The 17,557-nt window shown below is 38.0% G+C and overlaps 2 protein-coding genes, 1 long non-coding RNA gene and 1 pseudogene across 6 annotated transcripts; all 4 read right to left on the minus strand.

Annotated features, from left to right (window-relative positions):
• Nucleotides 1-2,993: 2,993 nt before the first annotated feature.
• On the minus strand, nt 2,994-3,329 carry LOC121772539 (glycine-rich RNA-binding protein-like). Its single transcript, XM_042169678.1, has 2 exons — nt 3,083-3,329; nt 2,994-2,998 (listed from the first exon to the last, which is right to left on the minus strand). Exons 1-2 carry the CDS (start codon nt 3,327-3,329, stop codon nt 2,994-2,996), a joined length of 252 nt encoding a protein of 83 aa, XP_042025612.1.
• Nucleotides 3,330-4,886: 1,557 nt separating this feature from the next.
• On the minus strand, nt 4,887-11,042 carry LOC121786720 (protein PSK SIMULATOR 1-like). 4 transcript variants are annotated; one of them, XM_042185363.1, is made up of 13 exons: nt 10,901-11,042; nt 9,694-10,295; nt 9,102-9,427; nt 8,932-9,024; nt 8,743-8,833; nt 8,199-8,292; nt 7,645-7,742; nt 7,390-7,459; nt 7,060-7,154; nt 6,658-6,774; nt 6,483-6,559; nt 6,001-6,045; nt 4,887-5,926 (listed from the first exon to the last, which is right to left on the minus strand). In XM_042185363.1, exons 2-13 carry the CDS (start codon nt 9,997-9,999, stop codon nt 5,419-5,421), a joined length of 1,920 nt encoding a protein of 639 aa, XP_042041297.1. In that variant the 5' UTR covers nt 10,000-10,295; nt 10,901-11,042; the 3' UTR covers nt 4,887-5,418. The 4 variants fall into 4 exon arrangements, with proteins under 4 accessions (XP_042041297.1, XP_042041294.1, XP_042041288.1 ...); XM_042185360.1 differs by lacking the exon at nt 10,901-11,042 and adding an exon at nt 10,714-10,868; XM_042185354.1 differs by lacking the exon at nt 10,901-11,042 and adding an exon at nt 10,636-10,841.
• A 3,182-nt stretch (nt 11,043-14,224) lies between these two features.
• Nucleotides 14,225-16,033, minus strand: LOC121772549 (annotated as a pseudogene).
• A 270-nt stretch (nt 16,034-16,303) lies between these two features.
• On the minus strand, nt 16,304-16,943 carry LOC121778452. The gene is made up of 3 exons (XR_006045675.1): nt 16,854-16,943; nt 16,667-16,783; nt 16,304-16,553 (listed from the first exon to the last, which is right to left on the minus strand). It is a non-coding gene; the product is annotated as an uncharacterized LOC121778452 (long non-coding RNA).
• Between the last annotated feature and the right edge of the window lie 614 nt (nt 16,944-17,557).

Below are 17,557 nucleotides of genomic sequence, written 5' to 3' on the forward strand. Positions count from 1 at the left end.
ACGATGATGTTCGTACAAACGTCAAAACAGGTGAATCCTCTTATTTTCCTGCATTTTGTAAATGTTTTTGTTCCTCGGTATTCCATGCTTTAGGGAATATTTTTTTTCCTCCGGACAAACATATTTAGGAGTTCGAGATACATTCGGCAAGCTAACCAGCCCTTCCCCAGCCCCTCGTGGTTCGTAGACAGGCCGCCAACCAGCCCCTTGTGGTTCGTAGACAGGCCGCCAGGCCGCCAACCAGCCGGGCACCTCCGGTGGGTCTACGCCCGTGAACAGCCGCCATCTGAGACGGCGCCACCCGAGACGGGTCTACGCCCGTGAGCAGCCGCCACCCGAGACGGGTTCCAGGCCCATCAGCTTGCCAAGCCCCAAGGCAACCAGCCTTGTAAAGGCCCACAGGGAAAATTAATCCCAAGTTGCGCCATCCAGGATTCGAACTCAAGACCTCCTGGATGGTGCGGTATCCTTGCCACCCTCCTCAACCACTTGAGCTAGGGGGCTTGGATATGCTTTAGGGAATAGTTGAGAGTTGAGATTTTAGAGGAATTTTAATATGTGCACATGAATTAGTAAGATTTGTTTAGTGTTGTACTTGATGTTATGAATCTTATGATTAGGGGAAGGGGTTTCAGATGCTTTTCTGAAGCATTTATATGACGAAGAGCGAATAGTAAACTACAAGAGACACAATAAAATTTGGAAGGTTTTATTATTCATTTTAATGTTATTGATTATTTAGATAAATGTATTTTTGTGTCTATGCTGTAAGGTAAAACTTGAAAGGTGTTGTAAATGTTGTTAACTTTTAGTTTATGTCTATAAATACATGCTATTTTGTTACTGCTTCCTTGATTCAACTCCAACAGCCGACGACGAGAGTTCTCCTTGAACGGTGTATGGAGACGGTGGAGCTATAGTCCTATGAGAGAGAGTGAAAAGCAAAGAGCCAAAGATCCAAGTCGGAGATTATGGACAAAGAGTCGTGTGGGAGAATATGAAAGAAAAAGATCACTTTTAAATCCTATTTTTAGGCTTATTCTATGCCGAAGTGCATGATATTAGTTTATATTTTAACTTTTTATTAATGTTAGTTTGTGTTGTTTTTGAGTTTATTTCCGTCTTATCTATAATAGTTCTTTTTTTATAAATAAAGAAATCATAGGTAATGTTTTTTACATTCGTCTCGAACTTCGGCATTTTCATATTGGTCATGCAAAAAAAAAACATCCAAAGTCAAGGAAATGTCAAAAGGAAGCAAAGAAGACAAAGAACATAAAATATCACATTGTCTTTGCGTACATGCACAAATTATCCATTTGGAGATGAAGGAGGAAAATAATTAAACAAGGCTGAGGTTGAATTAGTGGTAGATTGAGGGAGATAGGCAGTGGGTTGTACATATATGACATCAAATTAATTTTCCACTCTATTTTGATTATCAAATTATTGGCGATTTAATTTTTTGTACGTTTTTAACGTTACATTACATGGTGGATCGAGTTAATGGTCATCACTCATAGTTAATTAGTAATAAATAATATATATGACATCTGGCAGTTTACATTTTACTATAAATATATGACTTCTGGTAGTTTACAATCCACATGTTCTTACCTTTTTTTCAATATATGTCTCACCAGTGCAATCTTAAATTATTGCAAGTAAACTTACTCCAGCACTTATAACTCAACGGTTAATTCATATTCACAGAATTAAAATGTTTTTTTTAAAATTTTAAGTCTGATATTTAAATGTCAAGATAGTTTATTAAAATGTCAACACAAATATGTGTTGAAATTTTAATATGATCGTATTGACATTTTTAAAAAAAATTAGCATTTAAACCCACTCATATTTGGCTCATTTGTTGGTCATGATAAGTATATTTTAAAGTTAAGGGTTTCGGATTTAGGTTTCGAGGTTTGGGTTTTTAGTGTATAGGATCACTATATTGTAATGAAATGAAGCTCGATAATTTATAATTTCTACTGAAGTTAAGAGTTTAGGATTTAGGTTTCGAGGTTTAGGTTTTTAGTGATTACTTTATTTTTATAAATTTTGATTAATATTAAGTAAATTTAACATGTGTGCATCCCACATGTATTAAATAGTATATTTAAATTATTTTATATGTTTGTGATTTTTTAATCATTTGATAATATAGTTATATCTGATTTTAATTAATTCAAAATATGAATTTACTATAGTGAAATTAAATCTATCCGTGCATCGCACGGGGGTGACACTAGTTTTATTAAAGTGAATATGTCTTTTAGGTAGTACCTGACATAACGTAATTTGAATATATCCTCACTTGGTCGTGTTCAATTTGAATGAAATAATTATTTTAAATATTGAAAATTAATATGCTTGCCATTACCAATTAAATAAATCGTGATAGGCTTAATACAAGATAAATATTTGTCTCGAACGTCCTCACGTAATCACACCTTAATCAAAGATTTAATAATGATTGTTATTAATTAATAAATCTTAATAAGTTTTATATAATAAATGTGTATTCAAGCCTCCTCAAAATAATATTTATCCTTGAAATTATTAACTAGTAAAATTTGATTTTCACTATTAATTTTGTTTGCGCCACTTGAGATATTACTACTCTTTGAATATTTAGATAACTAGGACATACATGAACACGTACTATTTTAATGTGAAATTTGAGCATTTCGAAAACTGGTACAATGAATACGTAATAATTGTAACAAAGCTATATACAGTAAATGTCAAAACTAGTTCTATATATATAGTCATTTAATGATTTTGGTCAAAAACATTATCTTTTAGACTATTGAGTCTTGAATAAATGAAAATGGACCAGATTTGGTCCATTAATTTTTAACAGTCAACACCAATTAAATGACATTTGACTAGATTAATATTTCTAATTAATATATTTAATATTTTGTAAATGATAATTCTAGTTTTTTGAACCTCACACTTCATCTTCTTTCATTTATTAGATCTGAACCTCACACTGAAACAATCCAAACACCAGTAACAGCTCAAATAACCATCAACAATTAATTTCTCCAGTCTCCCTCGAAATTATGACGACCACCTCCGTAACTGCCACGGCTGCCGCCGCCATAACCACCACTGCCCTCACGACGGCCATATCCACTGCCACCGTCTCCTCCAGAACCGCCACCGCCCTCCGTAGCCACCGCCGCCGCTACTGCCTCCATAGCCTCTGCCATCACGACGAGGGCCACGGAACCACCGTCGCCTCTGCAACCGCTGCCGCGAGACTGAGCCTCGTTGACGGTGATGCTGCGGCCATTCAACCCCTCAATCGCGTTCCTCATCGACTGCAATGTCACAAATTCATAACCCCTCGATCTCCCGGAGATAAGAGAGGAAAAAGTGTTGAATTAACTCTAAAAACCCAATTCATTAAACCCCAATTAGAAATACTAATCTAGTCAAATTAAACCCTAAAGAAACAGCAACAACAACATCTCCATCTGCAAAACCTTAATCTTCGATAATCATCTTGTCTTCGTAGGAAAAGATTTCAGTGGGAGAGCTCGCTTGCACCTATGCTACTTTGGTCCTCCACGACGATGGAATCCCCATCACGGCGGAGAAAATCTCGACCCTACTGAAAGCTGTGAATTTGTATGTATATTGGCGGTGGCGTCGTCGCACTCGCTGCTCCAACTGCTGGTAGCGTCGCTGCCGCTGAGGAGAAGAAGGAGGAAAAGGTGTAATGTGACAACGACATAAGTTTTGGCTTGTTTGATTAACTTTAGTTAAAGTTAGAGATATATCATTGTGGTAATTTTGAGATAATCAAGAAAAAAAATTAATGAAGTCAAATGGTATTTAATTAACTTTGACCATCAAAGATGGACGGTTCTGTCAAATATGGACCGAATCCGATCAGTTTGCATTTGTTCGAGACTCAATAATTCAAAAGATAATGTTCATGACAAAAATCGTAAAATTGACATATGTTTAGTACTACTTTTGACCATTACTCTACCGAATAATTGTAACAAGGCTATAAACTTTGACCTAATATCCGACAAGTCTACCTAACCATATTCTTCAAGAATTGTGTTTTTATCATATTTCTTGAATTTTTTTAATGATTTATTATTTTATTATCTGCTAAACATATAACCCTTTTATAGATTATAATTTTATAAATTTTAAATTATTAATAAAATTATTTAAATATAATCTTCGAATTTAAAGAAAAATTAAAATAATCATTTTATTGTAATTAACTAGTATGATACGTGTGATAAACAAAAATAGTAAAAGTAAATTATATGCACATAGAAATAATTTAATATAATACAAAAGATCTTATGGTCAATTTCTTAAGTTACTAACCATGTCAACTCATTAGTACAGTCTATTACAAATGTCAACATAAATATAATTGATATTCGCTCCGTCTCAACTTAATTGTCACTCTTGGAGTGGGTACATGTATTAAGAAATGTAAAGAAAATTTGGTTCGAAAAGTTAGTGGAATGTGGAACCCATTTTTTTATACTATGAGTTTTATAATAAAATGTGAGTAGAATGAGTTAATGTAACGTGTGACCCACTTACCATTTATGGTAAAAATGAAGTGTAACAATTAAGTTTGGACGGAGCAAAATGGAAAATAGTGACAATTAAGTTGCGACGGAGGGAGTATTTTGATACACTGTATTGACATTAATATTTAATGTCAACACAAATTTGTATTGAAATTTTAATACACTGTTTTGACATTGATATTTAAAATGTCAATATAGTATATTAAAATTTCAACACAAATTTGTGTTGACATTTTAATATTTCGTATTGACATTTTTAATACACGGCATGTTAATGAGTTACTAATTTAAAAAAATTTAGCATTATAACGATCAACTTTAATGACTATATTTTTCTTCTTTGAGATGACAGCATACTGAACGGAAAACCAAATTCTTTTACAGGAGAAAAAAATCAATCGAGAATTTCCGTTCAATACTCGATCAGTGCTAAAATTACGGTTCCACCCCTACACAACACAGATTAACTCGATCCATTTATCACAACACAAGATGCATTTAGAAGGGCATCAATGGAACTCATCAACAATAGACATAACCAAGTATACCTCATTCTGTACACATACTGATGAAAACTACACCCCCATGCCATGAGGACTCACTCCTACCTGAACCGACCGAACGCCGGTCAAACATCGTCCGAGCTTGCCCATCTTCTCGATCTCACGGGGAAAACCAGTATATTCCTAAGATATAACTCTCCATGTACAACACGTGCTGCAACGTCTCCTCCTCCCACCCACCATGCTCGGCTTTCTAAAGAGATGAGCTCGTGGATGAGCTGGGGCCGGGGATATGCATCATGAAAACTTGCCTATTACATAACAGCGTTGAGGCTTCAAATTGTATCGACTCTATCAATCATGTCCAACACCTTGATCCGGTCGATGTCGAAGTTGATTATCGGGACAGAAGACGGCCTTCGGATCGGGAAAGGATCCCTCTTGGTTTCATGTGTTGGAGAATGGCTGTTGCTCTTGGTTAGCCTGTGGTGCTTGGAAAGACTGGCTCTTGATGTGTTAAATTCTTGGCTCTTGCTTATTCCGGGAGTCAGCTTCCGTTTGCTAACGTCCCGGAGCATCTCCTGGTCCTCAACTGACAGCGCTGAGGACGGTGAGCTCGGTTTCTGGCTCGAAAGCTGGAGCATTCTCTGGTTAGGGGACCTGATTGGGGACTTGCCGGGCGATCTTAGCCCACCATTTGCAGCCCTTGATTGGCAGATAAGGTGGTGCAGCCATAATATCATATCAAGAATGTAAGCTTCCGTTTTCTCCTTGTCCGCGTGATAAAGAGTTTCGATGCGGAGCAAATCCATCTGGCCAGCAAGTTTGTGGTTCATCTCGGATCTGAATAACACGATATATAGTCAATCACGACGAAAGAAATTGAAATGTTTGAGCGTCGTTAGAGATGCGCTTACCCTGTATTTGCCCATTCACCTACCCAACCAAAGCCGTGGTGAGCCCTGTTTTCGAACATGGCATGTAGTCAAAGTATGTATCGAAAAACAAAGCAAAAGATATCTCAAAAGGACTATAAGGTAATGCCAGATGCTCTACAGATGAAAATTAGGTAGATATCACTTTCTAGCCCCAAGACTTGAACAAGAAGCCAATCTATTGGATTCAAATCTGTCATTTACTGGGAGATATTGGGACTACAAAGCGATATTTGCCCGACAAATTATGGTCGCTTAAGTTCGAAGTAATTTTGGCAGAGCTCTTAGAACGTGGGCAGGAGAGGTATCACAAAATTGGTTTAACTTAAAAATTAACCAAGAAATCCTATATGTTTATCTTAACACAACGTCGTGGCCTCCAAGAGAAAAAATAGGACAGAGTGAAGTTCATTAAACGCAATCAGCCTCGTGAAGCATAATTATAGAGAGGATAGTAGTTTTACTTTGTTGTATTAGTGGCCAGAGGCACCAGCCATTGAAGAGTTTTCTCCATTTCTTCTTTGATTTTTGGGACAGTAAACTGCACAAAGAAGAAGTATAAATGCATAAAATCACAAATAGACATTGAAAATATTGAAATAATAATTGTTTTGAACCAAATATAAAATAAAAAAGGACCTCTTCCTTTAGTTGAAAAGATTGCAGTCTAGAACGCAAAGCACATTTCACAGTTGGTGGCAGTCCCTGGTATAAAGCGTCTCTTGTACTTGGCGGCACTGATCCCGATCTAGTGACCTGATCGAAAATTGCAGCCATAGTTCAAAATATAGGCAAACTAATTATATGTAGCATGGATCAGCTTCTCCGTCTTTAAAGTTTTCATCCGAAAATCGAGTGAGAAGACAGACATACTTCATAAGTATCATAAAAATTTGTTTCTTTTGGCATGTCGACCAAATCAACTTACAGAAAAGGAGGTCATATCAAGTTTCACGACAGAAGCAACAGTTAAGAGAGAAATAAGTTGCATTTCACTACAAGAGAGGTACAACGTAGAATAAGAAAGATGAACGAGCTCACAAGTGTATCAATCTGGGTTATGATATTTGCATAGTGGAGTGCAAGTCCAGCAGATCCCAGCTTTTGGTGGTGGTCTTTCGTTGGCTTGTTTCCATCTTTAACAGTGATTCAATAAAGTAAAGTATTATTATCTATTCATATAACTAAACATAGATTTAAGTGAATACGTGACACACAGATGAAGTTCAGAAAGACAGAAACTACCAGAACGAAAGGTCTTCCACGTTAATTCGAGTTAAGGCATACTCAATAAAAGGATTGTGCAACATAGGCAGTAAAAAATTTACTCCATATCTTGTTTTGAAAAAGAAAAGCGTTTAAGTGCATTACCACTGGAACCAAATGCAGAATGGATCTCCAAATGTAGATAATGGACGATATCCACAAGCTTCTCCATCACCTTAATTAACATAGATAAAGAATAAATAAATCAGTTTGGTATTTGAAGAATGGTTATAATGAACAAAAAAAGTAAGCAATATTCAATACATATAAGTTGTGTTGCAAATAAAAAATAGTAAGCTCCGTTTCTTGGGTATGGCATGCATTTGGAACTCATATAAGAGAAGAGTTTGGAATTGCTACCGTCTCCAATATCTTGGACCATAGAGACTTCTTTTTCAAATTCTTTACATGCTTCTTTTGACTCTTCAGCTCTGCACACAGAACTGCAAGGCTGTCTCCTTCATGGGGAAGGAGAACAATTTCAGAAAGAAGAGAGCGAAACAGAAAGAAGCTAAACAGGAGACTTGACTAGTCGTAGGATAGGGCAAAAGAACAAAATGGGAGGCTCCAGAAAAATTATATCTACATATTACAAATAAAGCAAAGAAACAACATAAGCATATGAACATGGCGAGGTCATCAATGACTGTCATTTTAATTTGCAAAAAGAGATTACTTCACTCATTTTATGAGAACATCATAATTTACGATATGAAGCTTTGATTAACTTCAATACGCCAACAGAGACCAATTAAAATCAGGACAACTCACTTGATCACTTCATTTATATCTAAATTCTCATATACACGCCATAGCAATACATTGTCGAGCATTACATATAAATTCTTATTGGTGTGTACCTACAATCGGATCTTTCAAAAATTTAATCTTAACTTTGAATGGATCATAAGTACCTCTGTGTGCAGCATTTGAGTTATCCTCTTCTTGAGCTTTGCGCCGGCAGTCTTGTTCAAATCTGTCTAATGCATGCATTTCATGGTATAGTTCCTGCATAAAACAATAAATTACCATTTCTCTAGGAAAAAGAAGAGTGATGCCAACGAAACATACAGCAAAAAATTAAAATTTCATAAGTAGTTGAAAAGAAGGGATTTTATAGAATGATAAAACACAAATTTTAGTTTATCTCAACCTAATAAGATCCTAACTGATTCAATATAAACAATAATATCTCTTGAGCCCTTATATCTGAAACATAATACAACACATAAAAAAATTCTTTGCACTTGGTTCTTCTCTAACTAAAGATAACATCATCGATAGATATCATATTTACGGGGGTATTAGCCTTTTTTTAGCAGCCTTGAAACATTTCATGAGGATGACTTTCTCCATAGTCTATCATAAATTTATGCTCCATCTCTAAAATTAATTATCCAAAAGCAGATAAAAAGAGAAGTAAAAGGTAAACTGGCTGATAGTGATAATATAACTTACAGCAGTGTTCTGAACTAACACCATCAAATGTTGAATCACACATTCTGCTTCATCTTTCAATTTTTTGTGAGGTGTGAGTTCTAACTCCAACCTAAATGCGTAGAGATGAACTAAATATTATGTTGGAAACTCAATTGTTGTGTTAACAAAGATATGAACAGCAAACAGAGAAAGGATATCTGTAGTTACTTCTCAAAGTAACGGTCCAAGTTGTGCCACTGAGGATCCTTGCACCGATTCCCAAAGCGAATGACCTCACCAGAGAAGACTTTCAATTCATCTCTGATTGATATTGAGAGAATGAGCACATCAGTGGAAAAGATATCAGACAACATACAAATGGTTTTCAATATGCACACCTCTTGTCAGCTGCAGCGACTCTTAGGAGTTCACCCATATCCCTCGATGTTAGACGCTGTACACCCTCAGAAGGGAGTACCACCTCCTTCAAATGCCTAATATTCTCTTCCGAAAGTGAATTCATCAGATTGGCACCTTTAACAATGGTATTCGCCACTTCAAAAGCCAATATTGATATTTTGATTCCTTTTGTAGCCAACCCCGATGCAAAACCACTGCTAAGATTCAAATTAGTCATGCTACTGCCAAGAGTATCCAACACATCAACTGCTTTCTCGAGGCCGGCATGGCCTGCTCTGCCAAGACGTGAACTCATTTCTGAGACCTAAGAGTGATAGTAAAGATCGTAGTTATTTGTCGGATTTCACAACTTACACCAGATGCAAAACTTCCATGTACAAAAATCATGTGAAGTTGCAAACACAATTTGGGAAAGCCTGCAACACACGCACAATTTATGCAAATATACCACCGACAAGCACAGCAATACTGAAGATTTTAAATTCCTGGTTCAAGTTTTGACTCAATAGAGCAAATATAATTGACGGATTAAGCAAGATAACAAAGAGTTATATCCATTAGAGCACATACCTTTGTCAATGCAACCTGTTTTGTTCTTGTTGATCTCGATTTATCAGATAAAGCCCTAGACAACCGAGGTATTCCATCATTGATATCATCCATATTTGTCCCATGAGGAACAGAACTCAACTCTGGAAAGGAGAATGGTTCCCTCAGTTGGTTATCTGTAACTTCCACATCCCTCAGAATGTTCTCTTCTCGGATATCCAGTCCACGGGATTGATAAACTATTCCAGTGAAGCGTCCATTAACATGAGGAAGTGCACCACCCAACGTAGTCTCATCAGTGGCTCTTCTCGAACAGAGACCGCCCATTGAGGCCGTAATAATAATAACCTTATTCAACACTAATCATCTAAGCAATCTTCAAACATAAATCCAGGCAAACTTCTTCCATCTCCCACTAGCAAACAGTACTCATCATCTAAGCAATCTTCATACACAAATCAAGGCAAAACTTCTTCCATATCCCATTAGCAAACGGCACAAAGATACACCACATACTACCAATCTGACAGTGAAAGTTCAGGCCCGAAGTACACTGACTCCCAACTATATAGCCGGACCAAAAGCTCTCTCGACTGCAACTTATCGGGTGCAGCAAGTTCAAACTGCAAATCAAGAAATGGGGTACAAAGCAAAATATCACAAATTCAATAACGCTCAGCTAAGGAGGTAAAGCTAAATTGTCTGGCCAATGCATGAGCTGGAAACTAAAGCTATATAATCTCGGAACAAGAAAATATTGTCCCGCATAAGAAAAAAGCACTAGATGAGAATGTCAACAAATGAAGCCTATCATTAGCATATTCGCAGCTCAGAAAAGCTAAACCCAAATTTAGTCTAATGACAATACAAATGAAGAATTGCTCATAAACTACAGCTTCAAATGGCAAAACAAGTGAATAATTAAACTGCAATTGATTGAAATAAAGCCTAAAAATACATTACTTAATCAAATAAAACTCCAGAAACCCTGTGTAAAGAAAGAATCAAAGAAATCAACAAATACTCTCCACTTGTACGCACTTTTCTAAGAGATATAAAGGAGGATAAAGATGATGACTTGGTTCTAACAGGAAAAAAAAAGATTCTTGGCCGCGTCTCTTTCTACTCCACAATGAATACAATAGACGAAGTCAGAGAAAAGGAAAGGTTGTAATGATGATGATATTGTAGTTATTAGAAAAAGAAGAAAGAAAATTAGAAAAATTACAGTTGTGTTCCAGTCTTCACAGAGACGTATACTGTGTTAAATAGTGATGCTGATTGCTGCAGAGATTCTATTACAAATCAAAATGACCAAAAAATCAAGATTCAAGAACTAGGTCAGTGAGTAGAGTGAGTGAGTGTGTGTGTGTCTCCCTCAGGTCAAAACCCGTTCATAATTATTTGTAGAAGTAAAAAAAAACAATCATCAGTTGTCATAATATACCTTCGAGTCAAGAATGTACATCTAAATTTGACTACAATATTCATAAATGAATTTTAAAAACAAACGATAAAATGGTGTATAGTTAAATGATTTTAGGATCGAATTAATATGGCACAATTTTAAAGTGTTGCAGTTATTAAAAATAATTTACGAAAATATGGCATGCTTTTTCGAGATGGTTATAACAGAAAAATCTCTTTAAATTGAATGGACAGTTAAACTATACTACTTGCATTTGAATTGAAATTTAGAGACTAACAAATTTTTGCAAATTTCTACTAGTGTAGCATTACATTTTTACTTATAAAAATATATGTTGTCTTTTTATGCAAAAAAAACATGAGATTAGTGATGACGGAGCTTATGAGAGGAAAATTCATCATTTTCACGTTTAACTAGTTTGTTATTTAATAATCAAGTGCATAATGTAAGATACTTTTATACGAAAAAATAAATGCAACTAAATAAAAGTAAAATAAAATAATCACAAAGTCCCTGTCATGACCATGGGATGCCCACAAAAAATAAATCAGAGATCAACTTAGAGCATCCACTACGCGTCCTGCGCGGGGCTCGCGTTCCGTCCCGGAGGGACGGTTCCGCCGCGGGACGCGTTGCAACGTTCGTCTCGTGCCGAGCCCGTCCCGTAGCCCGTAGCCGCGAGACAAGGGACGGGCCATCCCGACACGCGCCTGGGCGACGTGTCGCGCCCCCGATGCATGCGTGACGCTCACTCGCTGGCCCGCAAGTGGGCGTCGTCATGGATGACGCAATAATTCATTTTTTTAAAAAAATTCGAATTTTAATTAAAAAAAAATTATTTTTCAAACGGTAATGTTACCGTTAATTTTTTATTTTCTTTTTATTTATTTATTTACTCTATAAATAATCCTATTTCATACTCATTTCACACACAAACACACATCTATTCCTCTCAAATCCTCTCTATAACCACTCCAATTTCATCTTAAATCAACTCAAACAAATAGATCCTTTTGAGCAAATGCGTCAACTAATGGAACAATCACTTGAAGAAGATCGACGCCGAGAGGCGGAGGAAGTCGCGCCGCCTCCACGACGCTCCCGGACATACATCCATCGCAGCCGGGAGGAAGCCGCAAGGTTAGTACGCGACTACTTCTACGATAACCTGATTTGGGGAGAAACCTACTTCCGTCGCCGTTTCCGCATGAGTAAACCGCTATTTCTCCACATCGCGAATACTTTGGCGGTCCGGGAAGAGTTCTTCCGAGAAGGGTTAGACGTGGTCGGGCGTCCCAGCCACACGACGCTGCAGAAATGTACTGCAGCAATCCGTCAGCTTGCGACTGGACAAACGGCCGACATGTTCGACGAATACCTCCACATCGGAGACACCACTGGGCGCGTGTGCTTGCTCAAATTCTGCAAAGGCGTCCGGGCAGCCTTTACCGAAGAATTTCTCCGGAGAGCAAGCACGACCGATTGTCAGTTCCTCCTCGACCTGCACGAACAAATGCACGGATTCCCCGGGATGCTTGCCAGTGTCGATTGCATGCACTGGCAATGGAAGAATTGCACAGTGGCTTGGAGGGGGTCCTACACGAGCGGCCACAAAGGCACTCACCCAACCGTTGTACTCGAGGCCGTTGCCGACTACCGGCTTTGGATCTGGCACGCGTACTTCGGGGTCCCTGGCTCGAACAACGACATAAACGTACTCCACCAGTCCAACCTCTTTACCGAAGTTTTGGATGGTAAAGCGTCGGCCATCAACTTCGTCGCCAACAACCGGCTGTATAAAATGGGGTACTATCTCGCCGACGGCATCTACCCGAAGTGGCCGACATTCGTGAAGACGTGCAACATGCCTGCGAACCCAAAGCAGGCTCTTTTTGCGCAGAAGCAGGAGGCCGCTAGCAAGGATGTGGAGAGGGCGTTCAGGGTTCTCCAAGCACGCTTCAACATCAACAAAGCCCCGGCTCGTTCGTGGTTCATGGAGAGCATGGTCGACATCATGTATACGTGCATAATCTTGCACAACATGATTGTCCAATACGAAGGACCCAAGGCGGGAAATTGGTTTGACCCCGAATCCCCCGGAAGCTCAACCGCAAGTAGTCCGCCGCGAAGTGGAGCGCATCCGTCAATACAAGAACGATTGTCTATTCGGGCAAGGACACGCGACTCTAGCGCCCACGCCCAACTCCAAGAGGATCTAATTGAACACATTTGGGAAAACTTTGGCGGAGAAAATTAAATTATATCATTTTTATTTTTTTAGGATTTTAATTATGTCCATTTTCTATTTTTTTGAATTTTAATGTTGTTTTAATTTTAATGAAGTGTGTTTGTTTTAATTGAATTGTGTTGGAAAAAAAATAAAAAATGAAATTGAATGAATAGTAATTTAAGGGACGGAATAAGGGACGGTTAAGGGACGGAGCGTTGCAGATTCCGTCCCATAGTTAAGAGATGAAGGAATAAAGTACAGTGAGACCCTCAAATAGTAGTTTAAGGGACGGTGGGGGGACAGCGTAGTGGATGCTCTTATTGACCCTTTCTTTGAGTTACTCTACTTCCCTAGACCACTAAAAAGTCTAAAATCAAGAAAATATCGATTATTGAGAATTTTAAGTCTTCAAATAGATTAAATAAATAAAATGATTTTTAGTCATGAATATTTTTTTCCGAACGGCAGATTATTCTCAATTTCCTTGAAATTTCAACCAAAAATATCTTATTTACTCTCACAATGCATGAAATGATTTCTTTGCTTAAAGTTTTTTGGCACATTAATTCATTAAAATGGGAACCACTTGAGTTATCTCATTCATGCCTAAAGTCATTGTTTCTTGAGTTATCTCATTGTGAACTCCAATGTTTCTTGATTTGACGAGGAACAAAATATTGAAAGGCTCTTAAAAAAACTTACAAATTATTAAACAAAATACATTAAAATTACACACAAACAAGGGATGAGTTTCTTCACTTCTTGATTTGCTGCAGATGCAAGACTTGCAAAAGTAGAACAATGAACACAAACAACACTGATAAAACAATTTCTTCACTCTGCGACCGATGATGCTTGACATCGCTGTGGAACGAATCCATCTCCCCACATTACTAAGAGTCTGAGAAAGTTTGATTGTTGAGAATGAAGCTTTTTAGTCCATCTAAAATAGCTTCATAGCTGAACTCATATTGCCACTGCAAGAAAATGCAATCAGTATCAAAGTTGATCTCAATTAGTATTGGTGATCTCATTTCCACTGAAAAAAAGAGATGAAGAATCAATCTGACCTGTTGTTGAACCATTTCATATCTCTGAGACCTAAATGTGGTGACAGTGTCAGCAAGATCCAAAGCAGTGAAATCCCCAAGAAGAAGTCTTTGAATAGTGTTGTGGATCAGGCAGTATGTTCCAGTTCTACCGATGCCAGCACTGGTGGATCAAACGGGCGTCAAGGATGTATACAAACAGACCTAATAAAGATTCATTTATACAAACCTGCAGTGGACAACAACTGGTCCAAAACTACCAGACACTGTATGGAAAATTTCAAGGACAGCAGCAGTGCTGTTAGGGACCCCGTGATCCGGCATGGTGGCTCTTCTGACTGAAACAAAGTGTTAATTGAAAGAGTTCCATAGCATATATATAGAGAATGGAGGGTTGAATAATGTTATGCAACACCTCACACCTGTTTTGTTCTTCACATCTATGCATCTCAAGACTAGTGAAGTGTCTGTTGTCACTTGACTCTTTGTAACAATGATAATGTCACCAAATTCACTGGGTCCATCCTCCAGTTGGAAATAATCTCCACATTTTACGTTCTGAACAAGATGAATCTCCATATAATCACAATGTTACACTACTTATGAAATCAAAAATATGAGATGAAGTAACTGACATTGTCATGGTCAGCCAAGCCGGTGAGCATGACTATGTAAGGGCAGCGATACTGGAGTATCATTTCCCAGAAGTCTTCTGAAGTGTTCGGGAGAGGACCTTGCATCGCAATAAACCTAGTAACACTTTCCGGAGTCTATAATCAAAACAGTTAGTTAAGTAGTTAGCACAAAAGGAGGAAAACTGCAATAAAGTGATAAGAAATCAGCCCCAACTGTGATAAAGCTGGCATTGATGTATCCTTGAGGTGAAGGTTTGTAGTCTTTATGTTGCTTCAGAATAACCCTGTTATCATCAACTGAAGCAACAAATGTATTAATTAGTTAGTTATTTGTATACAAACAAGTCTAAAACTAGTATTAATTGACTCATGCTAATTTTGCATTAAAAAGCATCACCCACAAGTGTACGGGCTAAATAGCATATGGCAAGCTAAAATTATCGATCCTCGAAGACTAAAAGCCGGTTTGAGTATTACGATGCAACTTTGAACACTATTTAGACTACTAAAAGGGGTTTTTGGTTTTCTATAACTAAGATCAAAGAACAATTGATCAAGTAAAGACAAATAACTAAACAAGACAAACGAATGATGGTTTTTCACACAAATTTGGAAAGGTAGGGATATGGATCCGTTAGTATGGATCACGGGTTTCACCTAGGGGTCATGCTCTATTAGTTCTCATGTGTGGCTAGGAAGGTCGGGTTAATTGGTTAGACCCCCTCTCGGGTGCATCTAACTCGTGGATTAATCCCTAGTGTAGGAGTCTCCTCCATACAATTCAAGATTAACTCCCTAGAACAACGGACCCAAGTCCTCTCTCTAACTCATACATCTCTCGATTACATGTAACGCACGTAGTTGTTGATTACCTAACCATTCTAATCATGCATCTCTCGATGTCATTAATTAGAACAAGATATATCAAATTGTTAGCTAGGCAATTAGATAATAAGAGCTCAATAACCAACAAAAACCAACAGAAGAGATAGATAACATAAATCAAGGATCAACCCATGGATTCCATACAAACATCACCACATCCCTAAGGAGAATCTAGCTACTCATGTTCAAAGATGAAACAAAAAGGAAAACAAAGCAAATGGAAAAAATACATGGATAGAAAATAGAATCTAGAACTCCCTATGATAGAAATGATAGTGGGGAGTCTTCTCCTTCAATCTCTTGAGAGGGGAAGCTCCTAAGTCTTCAAATCCTCTTCAAAACCTTGTTGTCTTGCTCAAAATCGTCGTGTGGGAGCTATGACTCAAATGTTTGTAGTCCCTTTTATATTTGGGGTGAAAAATGGGCAAAATAAGGAAGCTGTCAAATTTGCCCGATCGGGCAAGTGTCAAAACGCTCGACCGGGCGTTTTGTCTGGAACCCGCATTTCACTTCAAAACGCCCGGGTGGGCGTTTCTTCGGATGGAAAACGCCCGATCGGGCAAACTCTCTGTATCTTGATGTGCAATTCCAGCTAGAACGCCCGGGCGGGATCTGTATTGTCCCATTCAACTCCGTTTAAGCTCGTTTTAGACCTGTTTTTGAATCAAGGCTTCGACAAACTTGTTAGCTCTATAAATAGCAAATAAGTGGATGAAACCTAGACTTTATACCTCAAATTAATCAACAACTTGTGTTAATCACCCACCTAAACATCCTAAACTATGAGTTTGTCATTAATATGTATTGAGGATTAGCATGTATTAACAGTTCCATTGGCAATAGAGCATTTTTTCTTCATCTCCACAGCTTCCATCTGGTTTTTCTGTATAGAGTTGCACTTGAATAAATTCCCAGCGTGTGGAAATGGAACTGATAATCTAAATTACAACTACCTGTAGCGTATCAAACTCTTGATGGATGGTTTGCAAAGAGCTCATTTTTTTTCTTCAAAACATCGACTGCGCGGCTGAGCTGTTCCACGGATAAAATGGGCGTTGCAGTAGTGTTGGCCATCATCGCCGATCTCAACTCTAGTGATCAAGATTTAGCATACAAGTGGGATTCACGAATTGGAGCGAAAAATATTAATACAAGGGGAGAGTAGTGTATTCTGTAGTTAGGAGGGAAAGGAGAGACAAAAGCTTGTTCTAACAGTTTTTTAACGCGGCAATGCCCCACAAGTACAAAGAGGAATAAGTTCAACAACTTTTTGAAAATAAAAATATTACAAGTGCAAATATTGAATGATGTTCTTCATGTTCTAACAAAAGTAGGAACCAATCATATTACAAGTATGTCGCTTCACCATAGGCGAGGTACGGGCCGTGAGGCGGGGACTGATTATAGGTCGAAGAACTCTGTTGCATGCGCCCCCATGGCGGGTGCCAGCAAGTGGGCTGTCAGGTCTGGTAGGGTTGATATTGTGCTTGGAGGTGCCTATCATGTGGATAGGATTGTTGCAGATCTAACAATCCAATCGGATGGTGTGGTGGCTGATATATGGGTTGCGATGGGTGGTGGTGTGGTGGCTGATATATGGGCTGCGATGGGTGGTGGGCGAATTACGGCTGACGGTAGTCGAATTGGTGATGGTAAT

Source organism: Salvia splendens, chromosome 2 (assembly GCF_004379255.2).
Source record: "Salvia splendens isolate huo1 chromosome 2, SspV2, whole genome shotgun sequence".
Classification (NCBI taxonomy): Eukaryota; Viridiplantae; Streptophyta; class Magnoliopsida; order Lamiales; family Lamiaceae; genus Salvia; species Salvia splendens.

Bases quoted from the DNA above. Each gene is read 5' to 3' on its own strand.
- LOC121772539 (XM_042169678.1), bottom strand. From the start codon at position 3,329: ATGAGGAACGCGATTGAGGGGTTGAATGGCCGCAGCATCACCGTCAAC.
- LOC121786720 (XM_042185363.1), bottom strand. From the start codon at position 9,999: ATGGGCGGTCTCTGTTCGAGAAGAGCCACTGATGAGACTACGTTGGGT. The intron at 8,834-8,931 runs GTAACTACAGAT...CTACGCATTTAG, and splicing joins TTGGACCGTTACTTTGAGAA to GTTGGAGTTAGAACTCACAC. The intron at 8,293-8,742 runs GTAAGTTATATT...TGTTTTATGCAG, and splicing joins TGTTAGTTCAGAACACTGCT to GAACTATACCATGAAATGCA.